The sequence below is a fragment of the Aotus nancymaae genome, unplaced genomic scaffold (assembly GCF_030222135.1).
Source record: "Aotus nancymaae isolate 86718 unplaced genomic scaffold, 86718_ANA_hifiasm-v0.15.2.pri h1tg000131l, whole genome shotgun sequence".
Lineage (NCBI taxonomy): Eukaryota > Metazoa > Chordata > Mammalia > Primates > Aotidae > Aotus > Aotus nancymaae.
In genome coordinates this window covers 911,571-925,965 of record NW_026988546.1, presented here as the reverse complement: position 1 = coordinate 925,965, position 14,395 = coordinate 911,571, and the positions used below count along the sequence as shown (strand labels likewise).

Sequence of the window (14,395 nt, the reverse complement as noted above, 5' to 3'; positions counted from 1 at the left end):
AGCCTTACTGGCAGCTCTGAACCTGGCAGGGTTCCTTCCAGCTTCTGAACTCTTCATGATCCCCAACTGCAGTGTGGTCGGGTTCCTCACTGGCATCAAAGTCATGCTCCAGGGCCCCATCAGGGAAGTCTCCGCAGTCACTCTCCTCAACCTCCGCGTTGATGTCAAATACCTGGTCATTCTTCTTAAACTTGTCTACCAGGGCCGACACAGACTGGAGGGACAAAAAAGGGTTCTCTAATTCTCATTCCTATAACCACTTCAATTCACCCCTGGAGGGATGGCCTTCTCACCCTTAAATTTCAGCCTCTAGCCTCCTTTCCCTGAACCACCCTTCCCCATCCCTTGCCTGCCTGGGCCAGGATTCTCATGATAGTACCGTGAGGAGGAAGTTTATATTGTGCAGCACAGGATGAAGCTCCATTGTTGTCAAGCACATTTTGTAAAACATGAAACAGGAATCTGTATCCATTAACTACATGTTTATAGAAAACAGTTTTCCATGGTGACCATTTACTTTGGAAATTGTAGTAAGTAGGCTAAAGGGGGCCATGCTAAAAATACACAGAGGGAAGCTCTACACACGACAATTTCTCAGGAAACTCTGTGCCAAGGGACTCAATCCCAAACAGCAGGAAATTCCTCAAGCTTGACAGCAGCCTAAGAAATTCGAGGCCACTGAGATAACCATGTTTAAAAGTAAATCTAATTATAAATGTTCACCCATTAATGCCAGGGCCACCTTACCCTAGGGAAGCAGGAGAGGAGGAAGAAGCTGATCCTGGAACTCACTTACCTCTAGAATAGTCCTGCTGGAGTTCACAACCCTACCCCTCCTCCCTCAGGGTTTTTGTCTCTACAAAAGTGCCAAAGGAAATATTTTCTGTACTCCTGGCTAAATAGAGATAATGCCACAGTTTTGGTTCCCATTGGGCAGGACCAATCTTGAGTCAACTAACTGAAACCATGAGCTACTAAAAGTTGACCACACCTCATTATGTGTTTCACTGTCCCATTTAGTAAACTGGAACCCGGCCAGGGAAGGGCAGATCTGGCGATCTTCTGCACACAGCTGCAAGGGCGCTAGAGAGGACAGCAAGATCACAAAGAGAGATTAGAAGTGGGTCAAGTGCATTCACTTCTTTCAGAATGACACCAAGTGGCACGAGAGATGAGAAGCACAGTCACCTCATTGTCCTCCAGCAAAAGCTCAAGTATCATCAGTGGCTGGCTGGCTAACAATCTCTGTGTCCCTGCCTCTCCTGGGAGTGAGCGGATGCATAGGCCACACCTATGCTGGAGTGAGGCTATGCACTGTCTTTGCACAAATTTTAGTAAAATACTAGAGAAGAAACCTAAAGCACAGACTTTTGATTCTGAAATGAACTCTGTGACCTGTTATAGCTGGGAAATCAAATGTTTCATCTTAAAACTACACTAAGTGCATAGGCCATCACGTAACAGTACTTTAACTTATTTTTAGTCCCAAACTAAACTAACTAGAGAAGACTTACCTCAGAGAATTAGAGCCCCAGATGAGAACACAAACTTGGAAAATAGATTGTTAGCATAAAAGTTATAGTAAGCAAAACTGAGGCAAGAATAGGAAGAACAAGAATGGGAGCTGTAACAACTACACAGCCTGGAGGAGGAGTATCAATTCCATTCAATATGTAAAAATGACCACACTTGAGATGAAGCTGGGCAAGAGTACGGACACTGCAGTGGAAATCTGCAGAAGGGGGCAGCTTTTCTGGGAGCCCAAGTGTAGCTACTGCACTGCAAGCACCTAGCCTTCCTACCTGCTGGCACCTCCTTAAAGTCCTGAGGAGATTCCCCAGCTCAGGGGTGGAGGTGTAGAATGGGAGGGACACTAAAATGGGGACTGATAATAGGAGAGATCAGTTCTTAGACTGCCACAGAGGAGTCTCAAAACAATTCACAATGCCCTTTTCTCCTCAGAGCCACCTATGGGGAGCAAATAAGGACAAAGTCTCCCTAGCTGGGCAAAGGTCTCTCTAAGTCCCCTTGCCAAGTACAAACTCGGACACTCCAGGAGGAATCCAGGGCTCCAAAATGTGACTTTGAGAGCTGGCTGCAAACAGTGACACCTAAGGTATGGTGACCTAAGGTATTGAGACCAAGAGGCAATGGTTTACTGTTTTAGACTCCATGCTGCAGAGAAGACAAAAGTGAGTGGGTTGCTAGGCAGTCCCAAAAGGATATCAAATTTGGCATCCCCAGGAAACTTCTGGGTAATTTAAACAACATAAGGGCATGATGAGCTTATTGTGGTTATGTAAAAAATTCCCCAATGACCGAAATGCTCTGGTGAAAGGCATCACTTATACTTACCTTTTAAATCTGTCATCTCTACCCAACCTAACTCTGGCAACTCAAGAGGTTCTCCAGTGGAGAGAGTCTGGACATCAGAGGGAAAGAGCAGCTCGCTTCTATAGTCCTGGCAGTGTAGAGTGGACAGAAATACCCCTGCTGTGCTGCACTCATCAAACGAGGCTGCTGTCTTCTGAAACATAGGATCAATCTGAACACAGAAAGAGAGAAGAAATAGAAGATTTATGATATGTGGCCAAGAGAAATATAAACTCATATGCATTCGGCCCCATTCAGTGGCAGGTGTATACACTGGAATGAAATATCTCTGCACATGGTCAAAAGTGGATTTTTTTTTCAAGATGGAGTCTTGCTCTGTCACCCAGGCTGGAGTGCAGTGGCATGATCTTGGCTCACTGCAACCTCTGCCTCCCAGGCTCAAGCAATTCTTGGGCCTCAGCCTCCTGAGTAGCTGGGACTATAGGTATGTGCCACTACACCTGGCTAACTTTTGTATTTTTAGTAGAGATGAGGTTTCACCATGTTGGCTAGGCTGGTCTCGAACTCCTGACTCAAGTGATCCACCCACTTTGGCGTCCCAAAGTATTGGGACTACAGGTGTGAGCCACTGTACCCAACAAAAGTGGCTTTCTGACTGATCAGGCAAAATCCCGGTTCAAAAGGTTATAGTCAGATGAATAAACATATACTGTTCCAGAAGACAGTATGTAGTAGCAAGTGTACACTGTGTCAAAAGTGCTTTTTTATAATACACCTGGACATGTATCCTTGCTGCTGGTCTTCTTTTATAAGTCACTAACAAATTCTGTTGGCTTAAAAAGCCTGTGTGATAGAGCTAGTCACAAGGCTCTATTGTTTTTCTGAACAGAAATACCTTCTGAGGTTTGGAAGAACATACCCAAGTTATCCAGGCAAAGGACAGAAACAGTCAGTAGGGCTAGCTGGCTGGGCAAAACCTGAGAGAGGTTGTAAGAAGGTCCCTAAGGCTGGGTTAGGAGGAGTAGCATGGCCATGTGACACCAAGCTCAAAGGCAAAAGAAGGCACTGGGCATACAGGGACAGGGCAAGCCACAAAAATGTGTAGCAAGAGGGTAGAAGCTCCCCTGGGACTCTGCAGGTGACCTTGAGACAGGAGATGTGGTTAGGTATTGGGTTCACAGGTCTTCCCAATGTCTCAGAATGTGGCTACTAGGAAGAGAGTGGGGCTTGGATGGAACAACACAGATATGGCTCCCTGGCTCTTCCCTGGCCCCCTTAGCTCAGGGTCCAAGCTCATCAGAACTCAGGTTCAGCTCCTGCCATTTCATAAGCCCGTCTCATCATTGTTTGTCCCAGAGCAGCACATGCATCATCTCCACATTTTCCCATCTCCTTAGCCCTCAGGGAGCCATAGGGCCAGGATAGTTTCCTCCCAGTGCATCTTTCCATCCTCAGGGCCAGCAGTATGATCCTTATCTCTGGCTTCTCACAATTCCCATCCTAAAAATACCAGTGCTGTTACTCCTATTTCCTTTTCAAATGCTATCCAGAGTAATGGTTTCCCACCTGGAGCCGTGCATCCCTATAAATCTTGGGTAGGTAGTTAATGGAATTATACTCAGCCCTTCACAGTCAACATGGAAATTGTACATTGACCCACATTAAAGCTGAAAACACTATGATAATGTTCCTCACTTGTGTTTAGAATTATACCATGTGTGAGAACAGTGGGATTTATATCCCTAAGCAATTCAATGGGACAATGAATTATGGCTACGTAGTTTGACTAATTGAAACCTTCTGAAACAAGGGTCCATAGTAAGCAAGGACCACAATAAAAGGCCTTGGAATGCACTAAATTATAAAGTTTAAGGTCTCTTTAGGTGATTTCTAATAAGCAAATTCTTGGCTCTACCAAACTCATACACTCTCCAGCTTCCTAACCAGAATCTTCCTGTGCTGTGGTTTTTGCTTATACCTCTGCTTAGAACCACCTCCCTGGTGATGCCTACCTGACAGACACCTAGCCTTCCTTCAAGGCTCAGTACAAGTCTTGCCTGTTCCATAAACTCAGAGCCCTACCAACTCTGATTTCCTATAGTACGTGCCTTGACTTTCCTTGCATTCATCTACTTGTATTCTCTTAGTATAAAGAACTGAAGCATAATCATGTTTGAATCCCCTATGATGGCAATTATTTTGCACACACTAAAGAGCTGTGTCCAAAAGAGATCAGCTCATATATAAAAAAGTACTCCCAACTGGTCTAGATACATCTGCACATTTGCTTTCTGATCTCCAAGAAAATGAGAGTTTACACCTTTAATCCCAGCATTTTGGGAGGCTGAGGTAGGTAGATCACTGAGGTCAGGAGTTCAAGACCACCATGGACAACACAGCAAAAACCCACCTCTACTAAAAATACAAAAATTAGCCAGGCGTGGTGGTATATGTCTATAATCCCAGCTACTTCGGTGGCTGAAGCAGGAGAATAGCTTGAACCCAGGAGGTGGAGGTTGCAGTGAGCTGAGATTGCACCATTGCACTCCACCGTGGGTGACAGAGTAAGATTCCGTCTTAAAAAGAAAAGAAAATGAGAGTTTAATAAACAGTTGAAGCTTTAAATTCTGTTTGTGACAATCCATCCCTCTTTTTTATCTTCCATACTCTTAGTGAGTACAGGTTTACAGCAGCTTACAGAGCAAAAAAAAAAAAAAAAAAGCTTTCTAGGATTGGAGTATTTGGCATTTCTTCATGACAGTATTCATTTCACTTGGCATAAACATACCACAGCTTGTCAATATCAGGCTTAGAGGAAGCAGCCCTGCTTGCTGCTCTCTCCTTTTCTCTTGATAACCATGGGAAAGGCTAATGCAGGCCCAGGAAACAGTCCATTTTCCTCAGGCTCCCAGAATTGAGTCTACCTGGTAAGAAAGACAATGACTGGAAAACATTCTGTACTTAATAATTGCTGATCGATTTGAACATTTCGCTATAGAACCAAAAGCAAGAATGACAGTAAGGGCCGGGAGCACTGGCTCATGCCTGTGATCCTAGCACTTTGGGAGGCTGAGGTGGGCAGATCACTTAAGATCAGGAGTCCAAGACTAGCCTGGTCAACATGGTAAAAACCCATTTCTACTAAAAATACAAAAAAAAAAAAAAATTAGCTGGGCATGGTGGCATGCGGCTGCAGTCCCAGCTACATGGGAGGCTGAGGCACAAGAATCATTTGAACTGGGGAGGTGGAAGTTACAGTGAGCCAATTTCGTGCTACTGTACTCTAGCCTGGGCCACAGAGCAAGACTCCGTCTCAAAAAAAAAAAAGAATGACAGTAAGACAAATTCCAGATTAGGAGAATTGGGGCAGGGAAGGGAAGGTAAAAAGGGCTTTCTGGATCCCTGTGACTAACAAATAATGCCACTTCAGATGTGTGTAGCATATCACCATGTTTAAAGACCTTGACGGATTCACTAATATAAAACCCAGATGTGGGTGGGGTCAGCATTCTCTGTTTTTACAGTATACACAGTGAGAGTCACACCTCACCTCTTCCCAGGTCACACAGCTAAGGTGTAGGAACTTGGATCTGAACTTTACATCATCTGCCTCCACATCTGGCATCACCCACGGTCAAAGCTGACACACAACGTAAGGAAAAAATACAACTCTCTCTCCCGACAAGGGCCTGCCACTCTCACCTCTCCCCTCCCTTTCAGGCCGCATTCTCAGTGACTCTCCTGTCTCTGGCCCCTCCCTACCTGTGAACAGCAATCTCCTGCTCACCTCACCACTCAGAGTAAGCCTGGCAAGGCCCCACCTCCCTAGCCCCTGCATGCTCAGTCTTACCACTACCATCTGCTATAAGAACACTGGCATTCATCTCACTGTTGCCCTTTATCTGGCTTATTTATTAATCACACAAAAAGACCCAAGACACCCACAATCCTACATTTCTTGGACTCAGATCTACAGAGCTCTGATGCCACCTCCCACCCCACTACAGTCCCAAAAACTGATATTTCCCCAGGGCCCTCTAGACTTAGTCATCAGCAAAATTCTCTCTACTGCCCACTTTGTTCCTGAGGATTCTCCCCACCTACTTGCCCTAATTTATGTATTCTCAATGTATTCTCAAATGTTCTCATTTTACTCCTAAGGGGTGAAAATTGTTTCCTAGAGGCAAGGTGGAAAAAAATATTAGTGGTTACAATAATGTCTGCCTATCCTAACCTCCACCCTAACTGACAGAATCTTATTCCTTAGTATTTCATTTCAACGGGAAGGAGTAGGCACAAAATGTCTAAAAAGATCTGAAGGGTCAAAAGTGATTAAAAATAAAATAAAATAAAAAGGCTGAGGGGCACTGCTCCAGTTGAGACATGGTACCTGCCTGAGGACTAGCTTCCCCTGTGGGCCTCTGCAGTGGATGCTTTCTCTTCACAGCACTCAAAACAGTGGCCTACAGGTGGGCCAGATAATTACAGCATCAAACTATCCCCTCCCAATTGCTAATGCCCCCAGCTCTAAGTACAACATCAGCCTTTGCCACTGTCTGCACATCTGTGTTGTAGTCATCTTCCAATCCCCAGGTCACAACCTGCCCCTCTTCTCAGAAGATCTTAGTATTAGTTCTTGGCTCATTACTAGTCTCCAAACTTATTCCTGGTGTAGCTCTTATTGATTTCAATATCCATATGTTGATCCATCCAGTATACTGTCTCTTGGCTGATATCCTCTCCTTCATCCTAAGAAGCCCAGGACTCCGAGACAGCCTAGTAAGACCCCCACCCTGCCTCCGCCATTTGCTTCCTTGCCTGTTCTCTGAGTTGAGTCATTAACTGTGACTGCAACCTCTCCATATGCTCAATTCTAAGAGCCCCTCTCTGACAACCACCTCCATTTCCAGCTCACACCCTCTTGTCCCCAACACCAAGAAGTCTTTGACCCCACCAGGCCTATAATCTACTGATTATATTACTTTCCACTGTTCCTCATTCCCCTCTCTTCCCAGGCAAAATTCCCTAAGCAGTGATTGCAACCATGCCTTCACACATGCTCTTACCTCCAGTGCCCCTTTCCAGCTGTGTCCATTCACTCAGCTTAACAGGATCCTATATTAAACCCAACTCTCTGCCTACTTCATGAATGTACCCATACAGCTAATCACGGCTGGAGAAAGACACAAAATCATGCTGACTGACCTCATTTTAAATCCATCTGCCACCACCCTCAAGTAGACCCTAAGTTGTCTGACAATCACACCATATCTCCCTAGTCCATTTATTCACCCATCTCCTAGAGAACTCTTTCCTACCTTTTCCTCTCCTCACACCACATTGCCTTCCTCCCCAATCCTCAATGTCAGCTGATGACCTGGGTTCCTGTTTTAAGATGGCTCCAGAAGGCTCCCCCATGGGTACACCCAAACCCCACTCCAGTCAGCTGAGCCTCACCTGTGCTGTCCATTCCCTTCCCTTCTCACCGACTCAAGGACATCACCCTGGCAATTCTTCTTTCTGCTGCATCATCAATAATCCCTTCTCCACTAGACTGCTGCCATCAACAAAACATGCTGTCATTTCTCCCATTCTCTTGGCCTTCCCTTCCCTTCCATTTGCTCTCCCAGTACTGTGCTCCAAATTATAGCAAAACTCTTCAAAACTGCCTATATTCGGTGTTTTCAGTCCTTTCCTCCCATTTATCATAAAAAATTTTAAATCTAGAAGAATGCTGAAATAGTAATATGAATCTCTGTAAAACTTCTATTTAGATTCCCCAATAGGTAGCATTTTGCACATTTGTTTTCTCTCTCTCTCTCTCTCTCTATATATATATATATCTCCCCACCCCACAGCCTTTTGACAGTAATCCTCATGACTCTTCACCATGTGCCAGTTACTAAGCTACTGCCTCTCAGCTCTAAGCCTACCCTCTCTCCTTGGCCATGATGCGGGATCTGGGACATTCAGCTTTGCCAGCCACTCCCTGTTAGGCTCTACCAAGAGGGGCACTAGAGGGAGACTGCAGGCTCCAAGGGCACTTTCTCCTTTCTGCAGTCTGCATGTTAGGAGAGCATCACCCAGCAGTGTTCTAACCTGGCTGCAGCAGGGCCCGCCTGTAGTAGCAGCTGAACCCCACCTGCAGATTTTGGCACTCACAGAACCAACCAGCCTTATTGAGACACCAGCATGCCCCTATCCAGGGTCTGGGTCCATGTCTCAGAATTTTCTTATAGATATTCTCCCATACGAGTACAAAGATAATATGTATTAGGATGTTCACTGAAATAATGTTTTTAACAGCAGAATTAAAAAATAAAGTTGTAGTAACCTCTGTTTGCTTTAAATTAACTGTGCTAAGTATAAATGAGGGCTCCAGTACCATTTGTTTAAGCAGATTCCTTAGGATTTACTAGATAGATAATTTAAAGCTAGGATTCTGGAGCTAGACCACTTAGCTTCAACTCTTCCTCACTCACTAGATATGTCATTTTGGGCAAGTCACTGTGCCTCAGTTATCTCTTCCTAAAATGATACAAGAACATTGTGAAGATTAAATGAGTTAACACAGGTTACAGGTTTAATGAAGCACATGGTACTCACTATGCATACATTAAATGTGAGCTAATGTAACCACTGCTACATTTACTAGGAAACAAAATTAACTTTTTATCAATTAGATTTCTCAACAATTTACAGTCTCTTCCTTTCCAATCATTCTGAAACACTGAGGGACTACTTTTGGTCTTTACTATCAAGCTAAAGGATGATAATGCAGAGGTATCAGTTGAATGTTTTACTCCCTTGAGGCTTAAACAGGCACATACCAACAAGGCAGCCTTAGCCCTGCCAAGTCTCAGCCCCTAAGGTTCTGAATTAGTCAGAAACCACACTGCACACCCCGTTCCTCACCTCACACTTCCGATCTGCTTCAGACACATTGAGGTTGTTTATGTTCTGCTCGATGGTTCTGTGTAAGTGCTTCTTCTTTGGCTTTGGAGCCTTTTTGGTTGTTTCCATTTCAGTAGCACTTCCATCTGAAAGGAGAAATACAACTGTGTACTACAAGGGCTGCTTTGATGCATGTGATGAACTTACTAACTCAAGTTCTTCAAAACCCAAAAGAATGGTCGTAATTTAAACACATGAGGCTGGGTGTGGTGGCTCATGCCTGTAATCCTAACACTTTGGGAGGCTGAGGCAGATGGATCGCTTGAGCTCAGGAGTTCAAGACCAGCCTGCCCAACATGACAAAACCCTGTCTCTACAAAACAGTACAAAAATTAGCCAGGCATGGAGACGCACACCTGTAGTCCCAGCTACCTGGGGTGCTAAGGCAGGCAGATCGCTTGAACTTGGGAGCCAGAGGCTACCGTGAACCAAGATCACAACACTGCATGCCGGCCTACGTGACAAAGTGAGCCCTGTCTCAAAAAAACAAAAACCATGCAGTTCTCTCAAAGCATCAAGCATATTTAATCTACAACTTATAGAGAAACCAAACTATTAGATTTAGCTTCTTAAGCAAGTCAGTTTCCAAAGACCCCCGCCCCAGATCACAAGCTCCTTAGTTGGTGATGTTTACTCAACCTGGTCTAAATAAAATATAAATGCTTTTATAAAGCCCTTCTCTTTTTCAAGGAAACATAACTCTAGTGTTTGAGTATCCTCTCATGTAAGATCATATATAGTTCTAAAAATGTCCTGTCTTCAATAAAATGAGATCATTAACTTCTTGTAACCTCCTTCTACTATTACTCAAATAACTACCTGGTATGCCCTAAAAAAAGTCAGGTAAATACAAATCCCTACCCACCTACCTGCAACATGGCCTTCCACTTCTTCCAAAGATGGTGCATCTTTGCCCAGCCCCCCAAGGACTCTGTATACATCAGCATGGACGGCATCCACACGCACAGCATATATCTTGGTGCTGGCATCCAGAGTACCCGCAGCCACCTAATCAAACAATCAGAGCCGCACTCACAAAGATGCACAAAGAACTTCTGAACAGGAAAAACACAGCAAGCTTCACAAAATACTTACTTGCCCCAAGTAAATGACAATAACAAAGATCACTCTATGACTGATAGGGAATAAACAGAATATATATTCTCTCTGTATTTCATCAGTTTGGGAAAAGAAAGTAAATTAACATAATGTCTAAATGAGAAGGCTCTCATGTATTTGCAGAATTCAATTGTGTTATGCTAAGTAGTAGAAATCATTTAATTCAGAAGAGAAAGTGGACATCCTTCTTACTTTAAAGTTGGTTGGCTCGGTGTCCTTCTGTTTAAGAATCTCTGACATAAAATCAATCAAGTGCAAACCAAAAGCATTCTTGGTAGTGATTTTCTGAAAACAGAAAATTGGAGAAAGGTTTGTTATTTACAGCCTAGGCTCATGCAAATAATACTACTCTGAACAGAGGAAGCTAAGTCTTTATAAAGGAATACCCACATCTTGTCACTATTCTCTCTTCCCAAAAGCACTTGTCAAGAGCCAAATCCTCATAGGCATGTCCTCATGTTCAAGGCTAGGGAAATTCCTGAATGCTCACTGTGTACAAGCCCTGCTCTAAGCACTGCACACAAAGGGACTCAGTCACCCTCCAAACAACTTCATGAGGCAGGCACTATCCTCATTCTCCAGAGAAGGATCCAGAAGCAAACTGGTTGGGTGGCTCACACACAGCTTACAAGCATATAGCCTCCAACTCACGCTAGCTCCAGAACTCTACTATTAACTCATGCACCATGCTGCCTCTCTAGATACATGGCAGATAGCAGGCAGCCTCTCAGGAGGAGCACCAAGGGTCCAGAGGAAACAGTAAAACCACCAGCACTACTGGAAACCACCAGCACTAAGATGACTCACCAGAGAATTACCATCATTGATCATACATTCTCTATATAAACAAGATAGCTGGATTTCCCCTGTGATCAAGGGATCACTTCTTCAATAATAAACCAGCAGATACTCACATTTTCTGTGGATAGTTTGATACAGGTGGAGTAATGTTCTGTAATCTGCGTGTTTGTAAACTTAGGGATAGTAGCTGAAACATCAATACTCCTAAATGGAAAACAAAAACAACTCTGGCAAGAATCCATGATAGTTTAAATTTTCAAAACCCAGACCCATGAAGTTTCGTGGAGATACCTGGACCCACACAGTCCACATCAAGTCAGCTGCCTCAAGGAGAGCCAGCCCTGAAGTCTCTCACCTGCTGGACGGAGAGGCCAATAAGCAAGGCGAGTCAGTGCTGAACTGCAAATCAAAGACCCTCGAGCGCCTCCGCTGTAGCCGCTCCTTCTCATCGTCATTCTGAGGAAAGTCTTCAAGGACTGGGGTTCCAGGAATGTTGAGAGGGGCCTTCCTGGGCAGGGGCATTGGGAACACCCGCTCTGAAGGGGAGGAGGCACTGTGTGGCTGTCCTCGAGTCCCTGAAGAAGAGTTATTGATTGTGGCTAGCAGAGCTGGAACAAAACACTTGCTCAAGAAACCTTCAAGAGAACATCTCCTATATCCAAAGAAGACTTGAGACTGTCACAGGGGTGGACGTTCATCACACACTCTCCACTAAGATCTTCTCCAACTCTAATACTTAATGACTAGAACCTCTAGAGTTTGTGTTTCTTGGAGGAGGGAGGCCATAAGTTTCTGATGCTTCCCTGCTAATCTCAGACAAATATCCACTCTGCAGCTATTGTGGATATAAGTACTGCACGGATATAAGATGGATAATATAACGTTGCTGCCTCTGATAAGCTCATAAACTAACTGGACAACAGATACATATAACCCATAATGCCAGGTAAGGGAGAGACAGATGCTGAGACAAGGGTGAGATATGGGATATAGAGTCAGACAGGCTGGGCTCTAACCCAGCTCCTCCCTATCTTGGCAAGCAGACAGAGAAAAAACAACATAGATATATAAAACAAATAGAATGCTCCAGAGAATCAACCAGATTACTTGCTAACTGCAAAGGGAAAAATGTCTTTTACAATAAAAACTCTACCAGTCACGGTATTAACCAGTCAAATATAGTCTCACTAAAAATCAATCTGAAACTCATCTCCTCATGTGATACAATGTGAAATTCATAGCATCATCCAGGAAATATTTTGACCAAACATGTTTAACCTAAATTTAACCAAAGAATTTTAGATCTTTAACGTCCGGTTTATAAGAAAAACAAGGGGTTGAGGAACAAGTTAAATGGTATCACAAGGAAACACTCAAACAAATCTAGAGAATGCAGGGCAGTTTTCAAGAAAACTGGCTTAGTCTCTTAATTTAAAAGATAACAACCAAAAAAAAAAAAAAAAAAAAAAGGCTGGACATGGTGGCTCATGCCTGTAATCTTAGCCCTTTGGGTGGCAGAGGTGAGAGGATCACTTGAGGCCAGGAGCTCAGAAACGGCCTGAGCTGCTGGGCATGGTAGCTGATGCCTGTAATCCTAGCACTTTGGGAGGCTGAGGCGGGCCGATCGCCTGAGGTCAGGAGTTTGAGACCAGCCTGGCCAACATGGTGAAACCCCATCTCTACTAAAAATACAAAAATTAGCTGGGTATGATGGCAGGCGCCTGTAATCCCAGCCAAGGCGAGATAATTGCCTGAACCCAGGCGGTGAAGGTTGCAGTGAGCCAAGATTGCACCACTGCACTCCAGCCTGGGCAACAAGTGGAAAACTCCATCTCAAAAAAAAGAAAAAGAAAAAAAAAAAAGAAACGGCCTGGGCAACATAGCAAGATTCTGTTTCTACAAAAAAAAAAAAAAAGAAAGAAAAAGGAAAAAAAAGTAAAAGAACTTTTCTGGATTAAAAGAAAACAGAGTTATAAAAATCAAAAATAATGTATGAGCTTTGAGCTAATCCTTGGTCCAAAAAAGAAAAATAATCAGCTATAAACAACATTTTGAGGATAATTAGGGAAATTTGGAATATAGTCTATCAGATAACATCGGGGAATTGATTTTTACTGTCTTGGGTATAATAGTGATATTATGATTACATGATTTTATAATCATGTCATTTTTAGGAGATGCATTATAAAAAATTTAGGGGTAAAGTGACATGATGTATACAACTTACTTTCAACTAGATCTGCCAAAAGTAAATATTAAAAAGTCAGCAAAATGTTAGCAACTGTTGGATCTAGTGGTGGACATAAAGGTGTTTACTGTTTTAGTCTTTCAATTTTCCTATATGAACATTTTCATAAGTTAGAAAATATGAAATGTGAGATGGATATGAGATGGAGATAAATGCTACAGTAAAAAAAAAAAAAAAAGTAAATCATGGAAGGGGAATGAGGAAGATTTGGGAACAAAGGTGGGAGGTCATTTTAAATACAGTGGTCAAGAAGGGCTTCACCAGAAAGTCAACGTCAGAATCAAGACCATGTAAGCTGGGCACGGTGGGCTCATGCCTGTAATCCCAGCACTTTGGGAGGTGGGCAGATTGCTTGAGGTCAGGAGTTCGAGACCAGCCTGGCCAACACGACAAAACCCTGTCTCTACTAAAAATACAAAAATTAGCCAGGTATGGTGGTGTGAGCCTGTAGTCCCAGATAATCAAGAGGCTGAGGCTGAGAATTGCTTGAACCCAGGAGGCGGAGATTTCAGTGAGCCAAGATTGCGCCACTGCACTCCAGCCTGGGTGACAAAGCAAGACTCTGTCTCAAAAAAAAAAAAAAAAAAAAAAAGAATAAAGACCACGCAGATACTTGGGGGAAATTACATCAAAACAGACAGAACAGCAAGTACAAAGGTGGGAACAGGCTGGCATGTCTGAGGGGGCCAGTGTGGCTCAAGTGGAGTAATCCAGGGGAGTGGCACAGCAGTCTGAGGAGTGTCAGACTTTCCAGGGCCTGGACCAGCAGGAACACCAATTAGCCAGAACAAGGGGAAGGACACCTGGGAGGTGTATGGGATCCTTATCTATGGGCCACTGTAAAGACCTGGCTTTGTATATAAAACGAGAAGGGGAGTGATTGGACCATGATAAGAAGAGGAATCAAGTGACCTAATTTACGCTTCGAGAGGATCCTTC

At 43.8% G+C, this 14,395-nt stretch overlaps 1 protein-coding gene across 3 annotated transcripts in view; it reads right to left on the bottom strand.

Moving 5' to 3' along the window:
• Positions 1-14,395, bottom strand: part of NCAPH (non-SMC condensin I complex subunit H) — a 39,038-nt gene that overhangs the window by 19,849 nt on the left and 4,794 nt on the right. Inside the window, exons 2-9 of one of the 3 annotated variants that reach the window (XM_012436803.2) lie at positions 11,564-11,783; positions 11,322-11,412; positions 10,600-10,692; positions 10,158-10,296; positions 9,250-9,374; positions 2,356-2,545; positions 992-1,083; positions 9-214 (exon numbers count right to left, since the gene is read on the bottom strand). In XM_012436803.2, coding sequence (XP_012292226.1) covers positions 9-214; positions 992-1,083; positions 2,356-2,545; positions 9,250-9,374; positions 10,158-10,296; positions 10,600-10,692; positions 11,322-11,412; positions 11,564-11,783 — 1,156 coding nt within the window. Of the gene's footprint in view, positions 1-8; positions 215-991; positions 1,084-2,355; positions 2,546-9,249; positions 9,375-10,157; positions 10,297-10,599; positions 10,693-11,036; positions 11,056-11,321; positions 11,413-11,563; positions 11,817-14,395 lie in introns of those variants that run through there. The other 2 variants (XM_012436802.2, XM_012436805.1) reach the window with 2 other exon arrangements.